This window comes from Kogia breviceps, chromosome 1, assembly GCF_026419965.1.
Source record: "Kogia breviceps isolate mKogBre1 chromosome 1, mKogBre1 haplotype 1, whole genome shotgun sequence".
NCBI lineage: Eukaryota > Metazoa > Chordata > Mammalia > Artiodactyla > Physeteridae > Kogia > Kogia breviceps.
Window position 1 is genome coordinate 48,561,613 of NC_081310.1, and position 23,889 is coordinate 48,585,501.

General features: G+C 34.6%; 1 protein-coding gene across 3 annotated transcripts in view; it reads right to left on the reverse strand.

Moving 5' to 3' along the window:
* The window catches only part of RABGAP1L (RAB GTPase activating protein 1 like), a 742,996-nt gene that overhangs the window by 601,452 nt on the left and 117,655 nt on the right, over positions 1–23,889 (reverse strand). For all 3 annotated transcript variants that reach the window (XM_067031217.1, XM_059046250.2, XM_059046252.2), the window contains 3 exons: positions 19,506–19,572; positions 13,488–13,590; positions 10,066–10,232 (listed from right to left, as the gene is read on the reverse strand). In XM_067031217.1, the coding sequence (XP_066887318.1) occupies positions 10,066–10,232; positions 13,488–13,590; positions 19,506–19,572 (337 nt within the window). The remainder of the gene's footprint in view (positions 1–10,065; positions 10,233–13,487; positions 13,591–19,505; positions 19,573–23,889) is intronic.

Below are 23,889 nucleotides of genomic sequence, written 5' to 3' on the forward strand. Positions count from 1 at the left end.
GTTATTATAATCATACATAATGGCCTGCCTCAGGGAACCCTGCCCCTCTGCCTGAAAGTTAAACTAAAGTGCCTCTGTTCAGTTCACAGGGAGACAACCTCACCCCACCCACCTGTGGATGTCTCAAGAAAGAAGAAATTAACACATCCCCTCATGGAGGCTGGCCATTCCACAGGTTATTTGCAAAACTTACTTACTTACTCATCTCCTCCCCTTCTCTGTGCTATAAAAGAAGCTGGCATCCAAACCCCTATAAGATGGTTTATCAGAGACACTAGCCTGGCATCTTCTCCATCTGCCGGCTTTCTGAATAAAGTATTCCTTGCCTCAACACCTCGTCCCCGATTCACTGCAGCGAGCAGAGCAAGCTTGGACTCCGTAACATCTCAATCAAAAGGTTCAACAACCACCCAGTCACCTGAAAGTAATCCTAGACCCCTTGTTTTCACTCAACCTCACGTCACATCAAACACCAGATCTTGATTCTTACTTCCCTAAGGCCTCTCAAATTCATCTTTTCTATTATCCCCACTGCCACCACCTTTCTTCACACCATCATTTCTCATCTTGGCCACAATAGCCTTCTTACTTCATATTTATTGCCTCCAATATCAATATCTTTTTCACTGCTGTCAGAGTGACCTTTCCCAATTCTAAATATAGTGTTATTCACAGCTTAAAATTCTCTCAACCTGAGTATAACAGACTAAGCATGGTAATGACCTACCTATTCGGAATAATTACCCACCATGCCCACTGATGCTTCGGCAATATCTAATTTCCTACAGATCTTGAACATATCATGTTACATCAGAGTTCTATGACCTGACTCAACTCTTGTCTCTGACTGAAATGCCCTCCTCTGCCTTACCACACTCCAAAATCCTGACCTTTCTACCAGAGTTAGTTATTCATTTATTGGTTCATTTATTCATTCATTTATTTTAGGCTTAAGAAACAAAGGATTCTGCCCAAAAAGAATAGAGACTAGATAAAAGAAAAACAAGTATTAATTAACATTAATAAAAAAATAATAGCTAACATTTACTGAACATGCACCAGGTGACAAGCACTGTCCTAAAGGGCCTTACGTGAATTCATATTTATTCATCATGACAACCGTGGTACTGTGATATAATAAGAAATATATATTTTGGTATTCATCCTGGCTTCTGAAACACTGCCATAGAGATAAAGGTGAAAGAAACATCTTTTGTTATAATATTTGGTTTTTATCCCATTTCTGAAATAGTTCCAGAGCAATAAAGGTAAAAGGAGCATCTTTTGTTATTCCTAATGAGCTTCTTTCAACCACACTTGAATTTATGTTAATGAGGTGACTTTTTTGGAAAGCCCCTGAGGATATGGGGTGGGGGGGAAGATGGATGCTAGAGGAATCAATCACATGATAGAGGGTTGGAACTTAGAGCCCCACTCCCTCAACCTCCAGGGAAGGGAAAGGAGCTGGTACTTGAGTTAATCACTAATAGCCAATGATTTACTCAATTGTGCCTAAAGAATGAAGCATCCATAAAAAACCCTAACTTAGGTGTTCAGAGAACTTCTGGGTTGGTGAACACATGGAGGTACTGAGAGGGTGGCAAGCCTGTAAAGAGCATGGAAACTCCATACACCTTCCCCCATACCTTGCCCTGTGCATCTCTTCTAGCTGGCTGTTCTAGAGCTGTATCCTTTTATAATAAACTGGTAATCTACTAAGTAAACTGTTTTCCTGAGTTCTGTGAGTCATTCTAGCAAACTATCAAAACTGAGGAGGAGGTTGTGGGAACCTCCAAGTTATAGCTGGTTGGTCAGAAACACAGGTGATAACCTGAACCTGCAACTGGTGTCTGAAGTAAGGAGGAGGGGCACAGTCTTGTGGAACTGAGCCCTTAACCTGTGGGGTCTGTGCCTACTCCAGGTAGTTAGTGTCATAATTGTATTATAGGTCATCCAATTGGTGTCCAATTGGAGAATTAATTGCTATAGGAAAAACACTCACCCATCTGGTGTCAGAAATGAAGTGTTGTGAATAGCAGTAAAGGAAAGAGAGTTTTCTTTTAACAACTCGGAGAAGTTAGAGACAAAGTTATAACCTAAAAAATTAAAAGATATTAGGAAAAAAAGTTTAAAAAAAAATCAGTGATATAATCTTCATATGAAGAAACTAGAAAAACAAGTTAAATCCAAAGCAGAAAAAAAAAGGAAATAAAAAAGAAAGCAAAAGGAATCAACAGAAGATAAAACAGAAAAACAATAAGGAAATCAATGAACCCAAAATCTGGTTCTTTGGGGGGGAATAAAATCTGTAAAATTAATAGACCTCTAGCTAGGCTGATAAAACAAAAAACAAGAGAGAATATATAAATTAGCAATATCAGAAATAAAAGCAGATCCTACACATCCTAAAAACATTAAAAATAAAAAGGTAATATTTTAAGCAGTAAATTAAATATCCTTGATTAAACTGAAAATTCCTTGAAAGACACAAATCACCAAAATTGACTCAAGAATAAATAAAAATAATAATAAACAGAATAACACGATATCTACTAAAGAAATTAAATTATACCACTGAAATTAGAAAGCATGTTCTTATTTGATATTCATTTAAATCAGTCTCACATTTATTGGAGCTGAATATTACAGTGTATCTAAATTAATCTTTTTATTTCACATGAAATGGCCTCATATAGTATTTTTAATGTTTTAGTACTAAGAAATTCTTAACTTATGGCACTTACCACTCAGTCATTCAACATCAGTAGTTTTAAAAATACGAAAATAGAAGGGGAGCGAGAAGATGGCGGAAGAGTAACACGCGGGGATCACCTTCCTCCTCACAGATACATCAGAAATACATCTACACGTGGAAATTCTCCTATAGAACACCCACCGAACGCTGGCAGAAGACCTCAGACCTCCCCAAAGGCAAGATAATCCCCACGTACCTGGCCATATGGATTAAAGGCTCTTGGCACTCCAGCCAGGTGTCAAGGCTGTGTCTCTAAGGTGGGAGAACCAACCTCAGGACACTGGTCCACAAGAGACCTCCCAGCTACACGTAATATCAAATGGCAAAAATCTCCCAGAGACCTCCATCTCAACACCAAGACCCAGCTTCACTCAAGGAACAGCAATGAACAGTGCTGGACACCCTATGCCCAACAAAGAGCAAGACAGGTCTACACCCCATCCATTAGCAGAGAGGCTGCCTAAAATCATAATAAGGCTACCGACATCCCAAAACACACCACCAGACGTGGACCTGCCCACCAGAAAGACAAGAGCCAGCCTCATCCACCAGAACAGAGGCACTAGTCCCCCCAACCAGGAAACCTGCTCAACCCACTGAAACAACCTCAGCCACTGGGGACAGCCACCAAAAATAAATAGAAATACGAACCTGCAGCCTGAAAAAATGAGACCCCAAACACAGTAAGATAGGCAAAATGAGAAGACACAAAAACACACAGCACATGAAGGAGCAAGATAAAAACATACCAGACCTAACAAATGAAGAGGTAATAGCCAGTCTACCAGAAAAAGAATTCAGAATAATGATAGTAAAGATGATTCAAAATCTTGGCAACAGCATAGACAAATTGCAAGAAACAGTTAACAAGGACCTAGAAGAAATAAAGAGGAAGCAAGCAACAATGAGCAACACAATAAATGAAATGAAAAATACTCTCGATGGGATCAATAGCAGAATAACTGAGGCAGAAGGACAGATAAGTGACCTGGAAGATAAAATAGTGGAAATAACTACTGCAGAGCAGAAGAAAGAAAAAAGAATGAAAAGAACTGAGGACAGTCTCAGAGACCTCTGGGACAACATTAAACGCACCAGCATTCGAATTATACCGGTCCCAGAAGAAGAAGAGAAAAAGAAAGGGACTGAGAAAATATTTGAAGAGATTATAGTTGAAAACTTCCCTAATATAGGAAATGAAATAGTCAATCAAGTCCAGGAAGCACAGAGAGTCCAATACAGGATAAACCCAAGGAGAAACACGCCAAGACACATAATAATCAAACTGTCAAAAATTAAATACAAAGAAAACATATTAAAAGCAGCAAGGGAAAAACAACAAATAACACACAAGGGAATCCCCATAAGGTTAACATCTCATCTTTCAGCAGAAACTCTACAAGCCAGAAGGGAGTGGCAGGACATATTTAAAGTGATGAAGGAAAAAAACCTACAACCAAGATGACTCTACCCAGCAAGGATCTCATTCAGATTTGATGGAGAAATTAAAACCTTTACAGACAAGCAAAAGCTGAGAGAGTTCAGCACCACCAAACCAGCTTTACAACAAATGCTAAAGGAACTTCTCTAGGCAAGAAACACAAGAGAAGGAAAAGACCTACAAGAACAACCCAAAGCAATTAAGTAAATGGTAATAGGAACATACATATAAATAATTTCCTTAAATGTAAATGGATTAAATGCTCCCACCAAAAGACACAGACTGGCTGAATGGATACAAAAACAGGACCCATATATATGCTGTCTACAAGAGACCCACTTCAGACCTAGGGACACTTACAGGCTGAAAGTGAGGGGATGGAAAAAGATATTCCATGCAAATGGAAATCAGAAGAAAGCTGGAGTAGCAATTCTCATATCAGACAAAATAGACTTTAAAATAAAGACTATTACAAGAGACAAAGAAGGACACTACATAATGATCAAGGGATCGGTCCATGAAGAAGATATAACAATTGTAAATATTTATGCACCCAACATAGGAGCACCTCAATACATAAGGCAAATACTAACAGCCATAAAAGGGGAAATCGACAGTAACACAATCATAGTAGGGGACTTTAACACCCCACTTTCACCAATGGATAGATCATCCAAAATGAAAATAAGTAAAGAAACACAAGCTTTAAATGATACATTGCAAAAGATGGATTTACTTGATATTTATAGGACATTCCATCCAAAAACAACAGAATACACATTTTTCTCAAGTGCTCATGGAACATTCTCCAGGATAGATCATATCTTGGGTCACAAATCTAGCCTTGGCAAATTTAAGAAAATTGAAATCGTATCAAGTATCTTTTCTGACCACAATGCTATGAGACTAGATATCAATTACAGGAAAAGATCTGTAAAAAATACAAACACATGGAGGCTAAACAATACACTACTTAATAATGAAGTGATCACTGAAGAAATCAAAGAGGAAATCAAAAAGTACTTAGGAACAAATGACAATGGAGACACGACGACCCAAAACCTATGGGATACAGCAAAAGCAGTTCTAAGAGGGAAGTTTATAGCAATACAATCATACCTTAAGAAACAGGAAACATCTCAAATAAACAACCTAACTTTGCACCTAAAGCAATTAGAGAAAGAAGAACAAAAAAACCCCAAATTTAGCAGAAGGAAAGAAATCATAAAGATCAGATCAGAAATAAATGAAAAAGAAATGAAGGAAACAATAGCAAAGATCAATAAAAGTAAAAGCTGGTTCTTTGAAAAGATAAATAAAATTGATAAACCATTAGCCACACTCATCAAGAAAAAAAGGGAGAAGACTCAAATCAATAGAATTAGAAATGAAAAAGGAGATGTAACAACTGACACTGCAGAAATACAAAAGATTATTAGAGATTACTACAAGCAACTCTATGCCAATAAAATGGACAACCTGGAAGAAATGGACAAATTCTTAGAAATGCACAAGCAGCCGAGACTGAACCAGGAAGAAATAGAAAATATGAACAGACCAATCACAAGCACTGAAACTGAAACTGTGATTAAAAATCTTCCATCAAACAAAAGCCCAGGACCAGATGGCTTCACAAGTGAATTCTATCAAACATTTAGAGAAGAGCTAACACCTATCCTTCGTAAACTCTTCCAAAATATAGCAGAGGGAGGAACACTCCCAAACTCATTCTAAAAGGCCACCATCACCCTGATACCAAAACCAGACAAAGACGTCACAAAGAAAGAAAACTACAGGCCAATAACACTGATGAACATAGATGCAAAAATCCTCAACAAAATACTAGCAAACAGAATCCAACAGCACATTAAAAGGATCATACACCATGATCAGGTGGGGTTTATTCCAGGAATGCAAGGATTCTTCAATATACGCAAATCAATCAACGTGATACACCATATCAACAAACTGAAGGAGAAAAACCATATGATCATCTCAATAGATGCAGAGAAAGCTTTCGACAAAATTCAACACCCATTTATGACAAAAACCCTGCAGAAAGTAGGCATACAGGGAACTTTCCTCAACATAATAAAGGCCATATATGACAAACCCACAGCCAGCATTGTTCTCAATGGTGAAAAACTGAAACCATTTCCACTAAGATCAGGAACAAGACAAGGTTGCCCACTCTCACCACTCTTATTCAACCTAGTTTTGGAAGTTCTAGCCACAGCAATCAGAGAAAAAAAAGGAATCCAAATAGGAAAAGAAGAAGTAAAGCTGTCAGTGTTTTCAGATGACATGATACTATACATAGAGAATACTAAGGATGCTACCAGAAAACTACTAGAACTAATCAATGAATTTGGTAAAGTAGCAGGATACAAAATTAATGCACAGAAATCTCTGGCATTCTTATACAGTAATGATGAAAAATCTGAGAGGGAAATTAAGAAAACACTCCCATTTACCATTGCAACAAAAAGAATAAAATATCTAGGAATAAACCTACCTAAGGAGACAAAAGACTTGTATGCAGAAAACTATAAGACACTGATGAAAGAAATTAAAGATGATACAAATAGGTGGAGAAATATACCATGTTCTTGGATTGGAAGAATCAACATTGTGAAAATGACTCTACTACCCAAAGCAATCTACAGATTCAATGCAATCCCTATCAAATTACCACTGGCATTTTTTACAGAACTAGAACAAAAAATTTCACAATTTGTATGGAAACACAAAAGACCCCAAATAGCCAAAGCAATCTTGAGAACGAAAAATGGAGCTGGAGGAATCAGGCTCCCTGACTTCAGACTATACTACAAGGCTACAGTAATCAAGACACTATGGTACTGGCATAAAAACAGAAATATAGGTCAATGGAACAGGATAGAAAGCCCAGAGATAAACTCACACACATATGGTCACCTTATCTTTGATAAAGGAGGGAAGGATATACAGTGGAGAAAAGACAGCCTCTTCAATAAGTGGTGCTGGGAAAACTGGACAGCTACCTGTAAAAGTATGAAATTAGAACACTCCCTAACACCACACACAAAAATAAACTCAAAATGTGTTAAAGACCTAAATGTAAGGCCAGACACTATCAAACTCTTAGAGGTAAACATAGGAAGAACACTCTCTGACATAAATCACAACAAGATCCTTTTTGACCCATCTCCTAGAGAAATGGAAATAAAAACAAAAATAAACAAATGGGACCTAATGAAACTTAAAAGCTTTTGCACAGCAAAGGATACCATAAACAAGACCAAAAGACAACCCTCAGAATGGGAGAAAATAGTTGCAAATGAGGCAACTGACAAAGGATTAATATCCAAAATTTATAAGCAACTCAGGCAGCTCAATAACAAAAAAACAAACAACCCAATCCAAAAATGGGCAGAATAAATAGACATTTCTCCAAAGAAGATATACAGATTTCCAACAAACACATGAAAGAATGCTCAACCTCATTAATCATTAGAGAAATGCAAATCAAAACTACAATGAGATATCATCTCACACTGGTCAGATTGGCCATCATCAAAAACTCTAGAAACAATAAATGCTGAAGAGGGTGTGGAGAAAAGGGAACACTCTTGCACTGCTGATAGGAATGTCAATTGATACAGCCACTATGGAGAACAGTATGGAGGTTCCTTAGAAAACTACAAATAGAATTACCATATGACCCCACAATCCCACTACTAGGCATATACCCTGAGAAAACCATAAGTCAAAAAGAGTCATGTACCAAAATGTTCATTGAAGCTCTATTTACGATAGCCAGGACATGGAAGCAACCTAAGTGTCCATCAACAGATGAATGGATAAAGAAGATGTGGCACATATATACAATGGAATATTACTCAGCCATAAAAAGAAATGAAACTGAGTTATTTGTAATGAGGTGGATAGACCTGGAGTCTGTCATACAGAGTGAAGTAAGTCAGAAGGAGAAAAACAAATACCGTATGCTAACACATATATATGGAATCTAAGGGAAAAAAATGTCATGAAGAGATTAGTGGTCGGATGGGAATAAAACACCTACTAGAGCATGGACTTGAGGATATGGGGAGGGGGAAGGGTAAGCGGTGACGATGTGAGAGAGTGGCAGGGACATATACACACTACCAAATGTAAATTAGATAGCTAGTGGGAAGCTGCCGCATAGCACAGGGAGATCAGCTCAGTGCTTTGTGACCACCTAGAGGGGTGGGATAGGGAGGGTGGGAGGGAGGGTGATGTCAGAGGGAAGAGATATGGGAACATATGTATACGTATAACTGATTCACTTTGTTGTAAAGGAGAAACTAACGCACTATTGTAAAACTGTTATACTCAAATAAAGATGTTAAAAAAATTTTAAAAATTAAAAAATAAAAATACGAAAATAACATTTAATAAAAATCTACTCTAATATATACATTCTTGAAATTTATATAAATATATAAATTCCGGTACTCTTGTTTATCTTGCCATATATATTATATATATATTTTATATATATATTATATATATACACACACACATATATATATACATATAAAATATATATATAAAGCTAATTTGGGGAGGCAGTGCAGGAGGGGGGAAGCGAACTTTTTATCAAGTCTCAAGGAAGAAAAATTCACAGCATAATCATTAATTAATTGTCACTAAAATGATGACAACCACTCTGTATACAGCTCCTTTATTCACTCTTATGCAACTCTGAATAATCCTTTGGCTCAAATTGACAAATGAATTCTTTGATAGTCATTAACAATTAAGCTACCAAAAAAAAAGAAAAGAAAAGAAAGAAAGAAGGGAGAAAAATATCTCAGAATAAAATATGAAAATATTTTTAAAATATATGAAAATATGCTCAGGACACTAAAATTTTAAATATTGTTCATATTATCTTCATCAGAATATGCTACAAAAACTAAAAGAAAAAAAGTCTACACAGTAATAAAAGCTGTATCAAACCACAGCTCTAATAATTTTATGAAAGATGAAAACCACAACGATTTCAAAGCATCTAATATATGAAGCCTAACTGAGCAATGGTAAGTTTTTTTTAATATGAAAATGGTTAAGTGGCTTCTATATTTGTTCACTGAACTGATGCTTGCTATTACCACATTACATTTTGCATATTATAGTATATGAAGCAATAAGCATTTTTTAAACTTGGGAGAGAGGGAGCACTAAACAGGATGAAAAGGATTTCCATCACTCAAATAGAATATTTTACTCTGATTTCATAAAATGGACACTACCAGAATTCAAATTATTTTTCACTGTTACCTCCTTCCTTCATTACATAACAAAAAGTGTATTTTAGCTACTAATACTGCCTAATTTAAGAACTTCACAGAAACCCTAATTTTGTTCATTTAATATTAACATAATTTTAAAACCTTACTAATAAGTCAAACACCACCTTCACATAATATTATATAGGTAGAAATAACTATAACAATTAGTCATATAATACTTCATAACTTTTTCACTATTACATGAAGATATGATGTTTCTGTGCCCTTTCTTTTTGGTTTTATGTAATTGTATATAAAAGGAAGAAAAGCTGTTTTAGATATAGATTCATTATTTCTATTAAGTATGTTGATACTTTACAGGTACACATTACAGGTTTCTAAAACAAATTTCTACATAATTATTACTAGTTGTTTTTTTTCAACTGACATTACCTACATATGGATTTTTCAAATACTCTGTTGGTTGACTCTAAATATCATTTGATTATCTGAAGAATATTGCTTTTTATTGCTATTTAAGAAATTATGTTGGCATTAAAGAAAAAATGGTGGAAAAAATGTATTATGTGAAAAGAACACAAAGGTCCTACCTGTTTCAACCTCATGAAGAAAGTCTCCGTGAAAGTCTTTCTGCTGAAATACCAAAATCGCTCGTTTGCAGGGTACACGCGTACTACTGTCTCCAGGAGAAAGCGGACAGGCTCCACCACCTCCGTGACTACCATATCCACCGCCACAGTCATGTACACTCGTTTATCTGCAGTAGAAATTTTCTGTGTTTTATGCCAGCTTTATTATTACTTATTTAAGAAAACAAAGTTAAAGGATTAAGGTTCTTTATACTCCTGTTACCTGCTATGTTTAATTTTAAATGTTTTATTGTCACTTAGATTAAATAGGTAACCAAGTTGCCCAAGTATGTTTCTCAACACTCCTGATCCCACCTTAATCAAATGTCCAAATCTTCTCTGACAACTTTAATTTTTCCTTCTCAAAATCAGGCCCTTAATATAAAAATAAATAAATAAAATAGAAATTTCAGAATGTCTTTTACACTAAAACGATCTTTCGGGTTTTTTAAAAAAACCTGGAAAATCACAAAGATCTACCCTTTCATTTTATAAAAAGAGATACTGGAAATTACTAGGTCTGTTTGATGAGTTGCATGGGAAGGACTGCCAAATCAGAAGAGATGCTCAACCTTCATTATGTTAAATTTGTTTGGGAAAATGTTATTAATATTTCAATGTTGTATGCTTTAAGGGAAGTCCCCAGAGATTTGTCAGTACCCTCATTGTCCATAATACATATTAACCTCAGGAAAATCATTGACCAAAGCTCTAATGTGTAATTTTCATATATATACTCTATATATAACATATAAAATATGCTATATATACTCTATATATAACATATATACATACACATATATACACTCTACATATAGAGAGTATATATACACACTACATATTTATAGTATGTATATATATTTTATATACATAAAATATATATATCAGAGTCCTGGCAAGTGCTTTTAGACAACAGTATACTGTTATCAGTCAAAATTTCAGTTACTATTTAAAATGTTTTCTTCACCATAGCCTTCCTCTAATTTGAATCTAGACTTTCTAGACCAGTGTCTATTGGTTTTCTTTAGTTTCGCTATGATAGGTTGAAATATGGATTTCATTTTATTCTATTTACCCTGCTTGAAATTCATTGGGATTTTTGAAACTGTGGTTTGTTTATTCCATATCATTTTGTCATTTATTCATTATTTTTAAAATATTTTTTAAATTTATATTGTCTACCATTTTCAGTTCTCAGTTAAAGGAAAGTTCAAATAACCAAGCCTACCATTAGAAGAAACCTTCGATAGTGTCTTTTTAACCATTATACAACATTTATACTCATCAACTACACTTCTATTAATATCATTAAACTCAACAAAAAATGTATTACATTCGTACTAAATACAAGCATCCTATCTGCCAATTCAAGAGGAACTAGGATTCTCTAGACATTGTACTTGACCTAAGGACCTTATAAAGTCTCAGGGGAGTAAAGTAGAGGGGTTAGGGAAAATAACAAAACGCAGAATACAATATACAACTTCACGTAGCAAAAAGATCCAAGACATTTATTTCATCTCTCAGGGCTTCAACTTTTGTAATTTTGATTCATGACTCCTCTGAGTAATTTATAATTTCAAGAACACCATTTAAAAATTTAAGAAATTAGGTCAACATTTTTGTGTGGCATATGAAATGATTTTAAATTTAAAATACATTATCTTTTGCATTAGAATATTACTGTAATATAGTACTATGTAATTTCTTTTAATTGAACAAATAAATTTTAAAATATGTATTTTTTAAAATATATAATTCTTTTTTATCTTTTTACTATTATTATTATTTTTGAGCCACACTGCACGACATGTGGGATCTTAGTTCCCCAACCAGGGATCGAACCTGCACCCACTGCATTGGAAGGCAGAGCCTTAACCACTGGACCACCAGGAAAGTCCCTAAAATATATTATTTTTAATTTAGGACCAAATAGGTATTAAAATACAAAATGAAACTGAACTATGTGTTACATTAAGAACAGGTAAGAAGTGCTTTTATAAATTATTATTTGAAATTTCTATATTTTACTTCAGAATTATCAACTGGCTTATTTTTTCCATTTTCACGTTGATTTTCTGAATGATTATAAGGAAGAAGTTTACAGACTAGTATTCACAAGCCTGCATCCAGAAATAACAAACTGTGGTGTAAAAATTATTTATTCCTAATATATGAAAAGCTAAATTTTACATAATCATCATTATTTTTCTCTCTTTTAGCCCTCATTTTGAAATAGCTTGATGTGTGATCAAATGCATGCAATTTATGGAACTGGTAAATACTTTTATTAAGGAAATTAAAAAATAATTATCATTTAATATTCTTCATTAATATATTTCCATATCAGTATTCACTAATGCTCCTGTCTTTAACCAAAAGTCTATTGTGGGTATAAAGTAAATAATATAAAACTAAAGATCAAACAAGCTGATCCATTATTTTCTCAATATAAATTATTGGTTGAGGGCTTCCCTGGTGGCGCAGTGGTTGAGAATCCGCCTGCCAATGCGGGGGACACGGGTTCGTGCCCCGGTCTGGGAGGATCCCACATGCCGCGGAGCGGCTGGGCCCGTGAGCCATGGCTGCTGAGCCTGCGCGTCCGGAGCCTGTGCTCCGCAATGGGAGAGGCCACAACAGTGAGGCCCGCATACCACAAAAAAAAAAAAAAAAAAAAAATTATTGGTTGAATCACAGTAAAGCATTTAGTAGAAGATTATAACTCATGAGATAAAACTAAATTTTAGTTTAAAGGCAGATGGTGGAGGGGAAAAAAAAAACAACCACATGGGCAATTAACAGATATCTGGATAAAGTAGGAATAAAATAAATACAATGGGAAAAATGACAAATGAGCCTACTTACCATCTATAAATTCTGTTCAACACTAACATATTAAACAAAATGAAAAGGTAAACAACTTAGAAAAAAGTATTTTCCACGAATGAAATCCTAAATATACATTACTAAACTCCCGAAGATCAAAAGACTGAAATGAATAATAGTAAATGAAAAGATATAAGTAATCTGTAATATAGAGAAAAAAGTTAAAATATTTATCAGATATGCAAAAATTCCAGAATTTGCTTCATCATTTCTTTCATATTCTTCCATCATTTCCCCCTTAAATAAAACAACTCTATAATGACATATGAAACACAAAGCCCAAATACTTTCTTACATAATGTAATAAAATTAATCCACATATCATCAGGGGGCTTTCTTTTGAATAGTGGAGGTTTTCCCCATAGATGTTTAAAGCATGAAAACAAGAATAATTCCATTTAAAATGAGCACCAGAATTTTATTAAACATGGCAAAACAATATTGTCCATAATGTAAATTTTAAAGTAAATAATAAGGAATTTTTTAAGAAAATTCACCTTTTGGAGTTTCTTCATTAAGTGCCAGAAATATTGGTGCATTGGGGTTCCACATGCCGGTGATAACATAAGCTCTCCCATCATAGCTCTTTCCCATGGATTCCTATAAAAGTTCAAACAGGAATCACTGAGAATATATACATCAAAAAATCATCATTTTAAATTATATCTTACTTTAAGCAATCCATTTTATTAAAATTTGAATTTACAGTCAAACAGGGGACTTATTTTCTTTGTAAAGTTTTTTCATCCCACAGAAGCATTTCTTTAAATATTAAATTCTCCTACAGCTTTCTCCAGAGTTTCTATTTAGAGACACATACTCTTGGATAAAAGGAGGTATATCCTTACATGCTGACTCACAAAAACATAATACTGGTATGAAGTTATATTTAACTTTATCTTAGTCTGGTTGTCAAAATCTCACATACCTACACATACAGGATATAGGAAGTTTCTATTAAAACTATATTACGGATCTCACTGAAGATAGTTAAACTGAATTAATAGCTAATCACAGGAAAATAAGTTAGGATTTTTCTTCTAATGTTCTAATTTTTAATATATTCTTAAAGTATTAATGTACTTTATCACAATGAATACCTTTAAAGTTAATACTTATTATTGCCTATATGCCAGATATAGGTACACTTTCTAACAATCATAAATCAATATTAGGAGACTAATACTGGTTTGTAATCAGCACTCAAGGTAATTAAGTATCTCTATGTACCCTCATACTTATTCTCCTTCTTCTGTTCTCTCCTTCTCCTCTTCTTCTTCATTTCCTCCACTCCTTAAGACTTTTACCAAGCCAGCTCTTGACTCTCGCTAAAGCAGCAACTCCACAACTACATGTGGCCTTGAAAGCAAGGCCACACGTAGTTTGTATATGTGTGTGTGTGTGTGTGTGTGTGTGTGTGTGTGTGTGTGTGTGTAGTGTGGGGGAGCTTAGAGGTTGTCCCGTGGGAGAACAGCACATGCATACAAATATGTGCACGTGCAAAATATTATCCACAGTACTTTCAATTTTCTGTACTGATTTCCTTATATTATAAATGGAGAGTGCGAAAAGGGTCAGACTAAAAGAGAAAAACCTTTTTTTTCAATATTTCCCCCACACAGATGCTTCTCTGAATCCATATGAAATTACTGTAGTCGTTTGGCAATTACTATGTACATTTTTCTAGTGCACTCATGATATTTCACTAATCAGATTGTATAGCTTAAGTGCAGGGACCCTGAATTCCAGAGGTGAAATATACACTCAAGGCCATGTAAAGGAAACCCACTCAGTACCTCCAACACACTTATATATTCATATCTTTCTCTCTCTCTCTCCCTCACTCCCTTCCATGTGCCTATCCTCTCTCTCTACTGTCTAATTAGAAGTTCAGAACAAGAATGAGCACCTGACCCAAAAAAATCTAGTCCATTTCTGGACAAGAGCTCGTGCTATGCTTGAGTCCAAAAAAATGAGCTAGACCAGTCAAATTCTTTCTTTCAATTAACAAATACCAAGGAAAGTGGGCAGTTAGCAGTGGGGCTGAAAGGTTTGATAAGAAGTCAGGTGATGTCAGGCCACATACAAAATGAAGTTATAACAGAATTTAATGTAGGGAAAATATATAAAGAACAGCAGAGTACTAGGAAACTGCTAAGTGGTAAGAGAGAAATGGAGAAAACAAACACCAAAAAAAATCCTTAAAAATAATTAATCCTGTAGTCAAAAAACAAAGGCAGATACAAAGGAGGCAAGCTGAAGGGGAGGAAAGAGAAGGGCAGAGAAGAGGCAGGGAGGGAGAGAAAAGGGCAAGGAGGGAGAAGGAGAGGACAGGGAGAAAGAGGGAAGAGAAGGAAAGAAGGGGGGAATGGAGGGAGGAAGGGAGGCAGGGAGGGGGAGAGAGGAGAAGGTGCAGAAAGACAGAAAGGGGGGGCAGAGCACCAGAGGCTGAGAGAACAGGGGCAGCAATAAAGAGTCTCACAGAAAGAGTAAGCCCATGGCAGGAGGAGAGGCAGACAGGAAGAGACCAGATAGAGACCACTTTGCAGGTTTAGGTACAATTTCATGAAGATCAATAACCTCTTTTGCCTTTAAGGTGCTCTAAGTGAATCTTTGTTTCTTGTAACCAAAACAGCCTAACCAAACTAAGCATATTTTTATTTCTTTTTAGTCCTCACAACATAGAACCACAATAATACTGTCTTACACATCAAAAGCCCTTAATAAAAGTTTCTCTTTATCAAGTCATTTTTGATATTGAACTAGATATTTCTATTACATAGCCTGGCTTGCTCCCATCCCCTTATGAAGATACTGTCACAATCTTTGATCTAGAGTTCTTTCCTGACTCCTCTGCATGCCCTGGCTCCACCAAGAAGGCTGACAAGATCAGGGACATCAGGTAAAGGACATCTGGACAACAAAAGCCTCTGCCCAAACTAGGCCAGGCTGGAACCACCAGATGCCTTCTTCTTAAGAAAATAAACTTGGAAATATAATGAGAATATGGCACTTTGCAATGGAAACATAAGCTGAAGAATCATGCTAAGTCATACTAAGCCATGAATGAACTGCTGTCAAGTTATGAGTTAAGCTGAAGCTATGAGGTCAAGTAGGCAGACAGCATGGTAAAGCACACAGATGGCATCAGAAGGAGGAGATAACACAAAAAAGTAAAAATAAAAAATGTAAGTTCATGCTAATCCATCCATTCATTAAACAAATATGAGCCTACTGTGAGTCATGCTCTATACCTGTGAGTATCCAGCAAGGAAAACAAAACAAAATGGTCCTGACTTTATGGAGCTGACAGGCTAATGATTTCCAAACAGCAGTTTGTGACCCATTTGTGGATCATAAAATCAATTTAGTGGATTATGACCAGACTTTTTAATCAAGTAGAGGGAAAAATTTGCAGATTTCATCACACATGTAAGGGTTAAGATTGTTTCATAAAAATTTTACTTTAGCTTTTTTATATATAAAGATTACAAGTATATTGGATTACAATGTAAATTTTATTTCTCTGAGTCCAGCTACTAGCCTAATGTCAATAAATAGTTAATTGTGAAGATCCACAAACTTTCTGTGGCGTCTCTAGGACTTTTTAAAAAAATATTATTTTATTTTACCTGCTTCTGAGTTTTTATTAAAATGGTATTACATTGTTTTTAGTCTTCTGTGACTTGATTTTTTTTTTTAACATCTTTACTGGAGTATAATTGCTTTACAGTGTTGTGTTAGTTTCTGCTGTATACAACTTTAAGTTGTGCTCCAGTTCCATGAAATCTGACTCTACCTAGTTTTCAGCTTTTTGGTACATTCCTGTTAGGCTTCTCCTAGGTATCAATGGCTATGAATCAAAAATTCTCATTTCCTTATTCCTACTACAAGTATCTTCACCAAACTATTCTCACTCACTACTGGGAGAAAATTGAGAGTCTGTTATCTGTACCCACAAAAAACCTAACTAATCTTATTTAGATATGATTTTATTTACATACTATATATAATATATATAAGTAATTTGGCTATTTGACTAAAAAATACATTTCATTTATAACTTTCTCTTTCATGTAGATTTTTATATTAAACAAAATTTATACATTTATAGAAAAGTCTCAGTTCATCTTGCTTATTTAGCATTCAGGGAAGAAAGTCAGCATTGCTTAAAAATTATTCAAGTCAAATAGAAAAGTCTCACAAATTCTGAAATTAAATATAATTAAATGGGCTTCCCTGGTGGCGCAGTGGTTGAGAATCCGCCTGCCGATGCAGGGGACACGCGTTTGTGTCCCGGTCTGGGAAGATCCCACATGCCACAGAGCGGCTGGGCCCATGAGCCATGGCCGCTGAGCCTGTGCTTCCGGAGCCTGTGCTCCGCAACGGGAGAGGCCACAACAGTGAGAGGCCCGCGTACCACAAAAATAAATAAATAAATAAATATAATTAAACACTTTTAAAGTTTGTCAGAATAAAGTGCAAGGTGAAATTTGTTTTCAAAGCATACACGTATTTGGATGTCATAGAAGAAAAAGTATTAACATCTGGGTCTAGAGGGCAGAACTAAGACTAATTAGGCAAAGTTACAAGGAATATGATTTCAGGTGATTACAAAGGTATAACCTGTAATAACCAGAACTGTCCCATAGTCTTCATTATAAGGTAACAAGTTCCTTTTTATTAGATGTAATCTAGCTAAAGCTCAATAACCGTGTATTAAAGATAGCATGAAGATTAACAGCATTGGTAATAACAAATCACAATTGCTGATAATTGTACATATAAACTCTCCAACTTGACCAACTATTTGTGGCACAGGTAAGCCCACTGCTCTTTCCAGGAGCTTCAGCGCTGACAAGTCTTTTGATTTCAATATGTACTTTTTTTTTTTTTTTTTTTTTGTGGTACCCGGGCCTCTCACTGTTGTGGCCTCTCCCGTTGTGGAGCACAGGCTCCGGATGCACAGGCTCAGCAGCCATGGCTCACAGGCCCAGCCACTCCGCGGCATGTGGGATCTTCCCGGACCAGGGCATGAACCCGTGTCCCGTGCATTGGCAGGCGGATTCTCAACCACCGTGCCACCAGGGAAGCCCTCAATATGGACTCTTAAAGGTGGAGGGCTGCACCACAAGCAAGACACTAAGACTAAGGGGGATCAGAAGTTCATGCCAGGTCTGTAACTCTATAATCTAAACTTAGGTTTAATAGAAAAATCTTTGCCAGTGATTCATCTTAATCTTTTAAACTCTGAAAAATCATTACTAATTAGGATCTAGAAGCTTATAAGTGTTTAATGTCCCTGAAACTACCTCCTCACGGAATTTTCAGGGCTCCAAAATGCTATGTCTTGCCTTAAGTAAAACCACTTGCATTACTGATATGCTATAAAGAGAGAGGGAAGAGAGATGAACCAATACCTAATTCATTTTCACATTTAAAGTAATTGGTTGTCCTTACCTTACCTACCCATGCAGTACTTCCTCTATATTTCTGTGGCTCATTGTACCAACTCTATGAGAGCACTTAACCCACTGCTGTCATTACATACTTAAAAGATCTATTTCCATCACAAGATTATGAACCCACAGATGGTAAGAACTGTTTTACCATGTCTATAACACCAGCACTTCACACAATACTTGGCACAAAATTAGGTCCTCAAAAAGGCTAAATAAACCATTCTACTACCAGTAGAAAATCCATGTGATGTTACCATGAAATAACTCAAAGAAAAAGTTGATATAATTTGTGATATTTAACTGACATTTGCAAAATACAGCTGAAAGGAAGAAAACATGTAGTGCTACCTAAAAAAATCTCAGTTAAGTAAGTAAAAAACATTATACTAAGATAACTATTTCCTATAACATTTCTAAACCACAAAGTAAATGTTTTCATTAACTGCAATATTAGCAGGTATTTCTCTTTAAAAGTTAAGATGGCTTGCTATTTTTACATCAAATACCAACTCTTAAATATATATTAACCTTCAAGGGCATTCTTTAAATAAGTACCACTCCTACAGTAAATATACTTTGCTAATGAAAGGTAATCAAGAAGGAAAAATTCAGAAAGGGAAACACTTTAAAGAAAACAAAAGCATCCATCACGGTACTCAAATTAATAATATTGCATTAAAAAAAAAGAAATGCACCATATTCACTTATAACATCGTGCCTGTTATAATCATGTTATTTGTTATTTGGGCTCAAAGAAGAGACACATTCCTAAGAAGCCAAACAGATGAATAGATGGATATTTTCATTACACTATCCTTTTATTTGCTTCCCACTTGCATATGCTTTTTTATGAATGTTTTCCTAAATCTCTCCCTCATAAGTAATTTTAAGTTTGGGGTTCCAAATTAAATTACTACTATCATAGTAATTGATAGCTGAAAGTTAGAAACAATTTTGACAAAATGACAAAATTTCAAAATAGAAAATATTTTAAAAATATAAAATAACTATCATCTATACTTGGTTAAGGTGCTTTGTTAAGATTTTCATTACCATATCCAGTAAATGCATGTCACTGTTCTTCACGTTTCGACCTGGGCTTAATAACATTCCAAAACATCTGAAAATATCAGGGGGGAAAAAAAAGGAGAAATAAGGTATCAAGAATATATAGAAGCCCAGTGAGCAAAAGCCTCGATAGTAACGATACAATCTGAGCTCTGTACTTACAAATAGCTTTCATTTTTTAGAGAAACATCATAAATAAGAATTAATTAAGATACATAATAAAATCACATAGAAATAAGTTACCTAAATTACCAGATCTTTAGTTTTGCATGTAAAAGATTACCAATGATCAGAAACTGTGATAAAAATAGCCATCAATTGTTAACTGAAACAAAATACAGTAGTGACATATAAATTAACTTCCAGGTAAAAATGAGATTGTATTTGCTTTAGAGTTACTCCAAACATATTGGTCAAGATCAACTAACCTAGTTAAATTAAAAGAAAGAAATTTTTTAAAAAAATTAGAATAAGACACTGTACTCTCTCTTTGCATCAAGCCAGATTAATAGAAACAGTCACCCTGACCCTCAACAGTCATGTTCACTGAGTAGCCTATATTCTCAGTTTGAAATACCATATCCTCAGTTTGAAAAAAAAAAAAAAAAGTTATATGAAACTCATTACTAAAAATGCTATTATATTAGTGAAGATATTATCCAACATACTAATATACTATTAACTACTTTATTCTGTGCTTCCTAGCTAGGGAAGCTTTAGGAATCCCATCAACACTACCACTTTGTAAAGGATTTTCATAAACTCTAAAATTCAGCTAATTCGAATATTTTAAAATATTTGTTAGGATATTATTGTTATTTCTTCTTTATAGGTAAGAAACGTAAAGTCCAGAAAAGTTATTTTACTCAAATTTATGTGGCTATTAAGTACGTCTTGTACTTGAGAGACAATGTGATCTGTCCACAGTGTGCCTCTCTCTGCCAACAATGCATACCCACACTTACTAGAATAGAGTGTTTTTATTGTAGCTTTCCAAAATTTAAAAGTATGCTATGGGGCATTTTATACAAGAAGACTATAAACAAATTAAATATACCTTTTTTAAGTTTCAAAATAGCGGCAGCTGAGCAGTAAATACTTAATCTGATCCTTGTTTTCCAAAGGTTTAGTTTTCTAGTAGCATGGCTTTTTTTTTCCATAACAAGTCAAGAGATTAGTCCTGTCCAAATATGAGCTTAGTAAGTAGTAAAAATATATATATATATAATACTTCCTACAAACATTTGAGGATACCTTGCACAAGGCATCCAAAAAGATCAAGTATATAACAAAGATAAAGTCAGTAAGTTCTGAGGAAATTCCAAACATATTATTGTACCAGTGAACAAAATATAACTTACTAAAATAGAAATTATTATAATATAATATTCATAATTTTAATATGATTCCATTAAACTATGAACTCTCTATGAACTCCTATAATAAACACTGTCTATACAAATTAAATGCTAATTAATCATGTACTTTATTGTACTATTTCTTCTAAGTTTGCCTTAAATTCCTTATAAGAATAAAAGAGTTAATTCTTTATCAGATATAAAATTTAGTTCCCTCAACTTAAAAGTCGGGTCAATGAGGACAGAAGACTTCTCTCACATTCCCTACATACTTTGCCTCAGCTTGCACCTCTCATGGGTTTTAGAATACTATTTTCTATATTATGGTTTTTAAGTTATAAAACTATTATATATATTCATTGTAAAAAGCTAATGAATACCAAAGTGTATAGGGAAAAAATAATTTCTCCTTTCTTTCTCTAATCTCAGACCCTTTGGAACCAATACTAAGAGTTTAGTATGCACCCTCCCTACCTTTCTTTTGCTCTTTTTGAAAATTTAAAGTTTTATATTGTTTGTCAAGCACTCACAGGTAAGTGGCAAAATGGGTACAATTTTCCTGATATAATATCCTATCTTAAACTCCACTGCAAAAGGAAATTTAGGTTTTCTTTAAATGGGAACACACATCACCTTATTTTGATGATCTTTGATGCACTGCTTTTTTCCTGGGTTATAAATAAAAAATCCTGCAACCAACCAACAGTGCGACCCTAGAGAAAGCACCTAACCCCCTTGGGCCTCTCTGCTTCCTCTTCTAGAAAATGGGATAGGTAACAATACATGAACTCTAAGGATTCTTCCAGCACTAAAACTGCGTATTTTTTTTCTATCAAGCTGTATTAGTCATTTCCAAAATTATATTTCATTAAAGCATATAAGGTTTCCTATAGAGACAAGCAAGGTCTATTAAGAATAACATGTCAGAAATTAGATAGATATTATTAGCACCACAAGCACCTAATGCAAATATTAAGTGTTTCATTGGGGAGTTCAAAGTGTTCAATCTTCTCTTATTAACTCCATAAATAATGTAGAAAGCAAACTGCTATTACACCTATTTTCTCAAGGATGTCACAGTCTAGTAGGGGAGGAAAATAAGTAAACAGATAATTACAACCTGTACGGTAAGTTCTACGATAGCTGTGTAAGTACAGAATGTTAACAAAGCAGAGAGAAGACACACCCAACATTATTTATAATATAGCAAATAGCTAACTTGACCCAAAATTTGAAATCAAACCTAAGAATGGGATGATGGTGTTATCATATTAATAATAATTATCATATTAATTATAGCAGCTGTTTATTGAATGCTTTGTCAGACATTACTATATTGTTGCATTTACATTTCAAAACAACCTTCATATAACAAATAATAAAACTGGTTTCCAGAAAGTAGAGGTGATTTGTCCAAACCACATAGCTATTAAGCCCGTTGACTATGACTCCAAAACTGCAGTCTTTTACACATTATACTCTGCCACCTCCCTAGCCTATCAGTAGAAAAGATTATAAATTCCCTGTGTGATCCTGGGCAAGTCACACACTTCAAAGTCTCACTTTCCACATTTCTGAAACACAAATATTACTTGCTTATAGGTTGACTACGTTAATGAAAAGCTGAAATGAAAAAACTCACAGGGAAAGTACACTGTAAATTCTAGAGCTGTTGCCGATTATAAATTATTATTACAACTGCCACTATTATTTAGAAGAGAAGTTTGACCTTCCATACTGCCCAGTGAGTCTTTACTCAAAGCTGTAAACAGCTTTTAACACCAAGTTAGCATCCATACAGACACCAAAAATTCTGCATATCTTGCATGGATTTAGGCTTAATTGATGGAAAAATAAAGATGAAATGTCACATGTCACATATGCAACACGCTTATAGAGACTCAGTTTTTCTCAGGGCTGGTCACACAGGCATCCTCTGCCTAGCATGTACCAAAACTCCAGACTCCAGAAGGAAAGCTGGTGTTCAGCACAAACCACATTGCTTGTGCTAAAAGTTTAGGCACGGTGAGCCACTATTCTCAGTTCTGGGAATGGTGGAAACCCTCCCGAAAGGCAAGTTTCCAAATGCCAGCCAAGAACCAACCTTATAAGCAGACCTTTTAGGAATAGCAGTGTCAATCCTCCTATGTTAACTCTTTTCTGTACAGCCCTATTTTGGTATTTACATTTTAAGTAAAAAAAAAAATTTAATACAAAACAATATCATCCGTCTGTAAAATAATATGGATTCCTCAGAAGCTCGATTCCATTTAAAACAGTTGAATCAAGCCATATAAAGCTTTGATCAATTATCAAAAGCATAACGATTTTCTATGGTACAATGGAATAATGGAATAATTTACCTAAATATATAAACCTTAAAGAAAACAGGTAAAGAATAATTAAAAAATAATATGAGAATAAAGAGGATGGGTAAACATATTAAAATATATTAAAAATAGAAAAAATCAAATTAATATTTAAAGCACAAATACAATATTCACACATAAGACTTATTTAACTTTTGTTGACTTTTTTTTTTTTTTTTTTGGTTGCACAGAATGTGGGATCTTAGTTCTCCGACCAGGGATTGAACCTGTACCCCCTGTTATTTCACTTTTATTAATTAACTGCCAAAAGTCCTACTAAATAAAAATAACATTTTATGTAGTCATTCCTCCCACTTCCCTTCAAATCAGCCACGATCTTTTAAAAAAAAAAAAAAAACTATGCTGCCATTATAAATAAGAACAAAATATTAGTAACTAAGCAGTGTTTACTAGTGATATAAAATAATTATATCATATCTATAGATACTTAATACCTCCCTTCATCCCTCCCCCAAAAAAAGTTACACAAAAGAGACAAAGACTTTAGGAAGACTAGCAAAAAGCCCTGGATTCAAATCCTCATGTTGCCTCTTCTTAGCTGTTTCTTAGCAGGCAAAATAACATGCTTTAGTTTCCTCCCTCTGCCAAAAAAAAAAGTAAATAAAAAGATAATTTACTTTA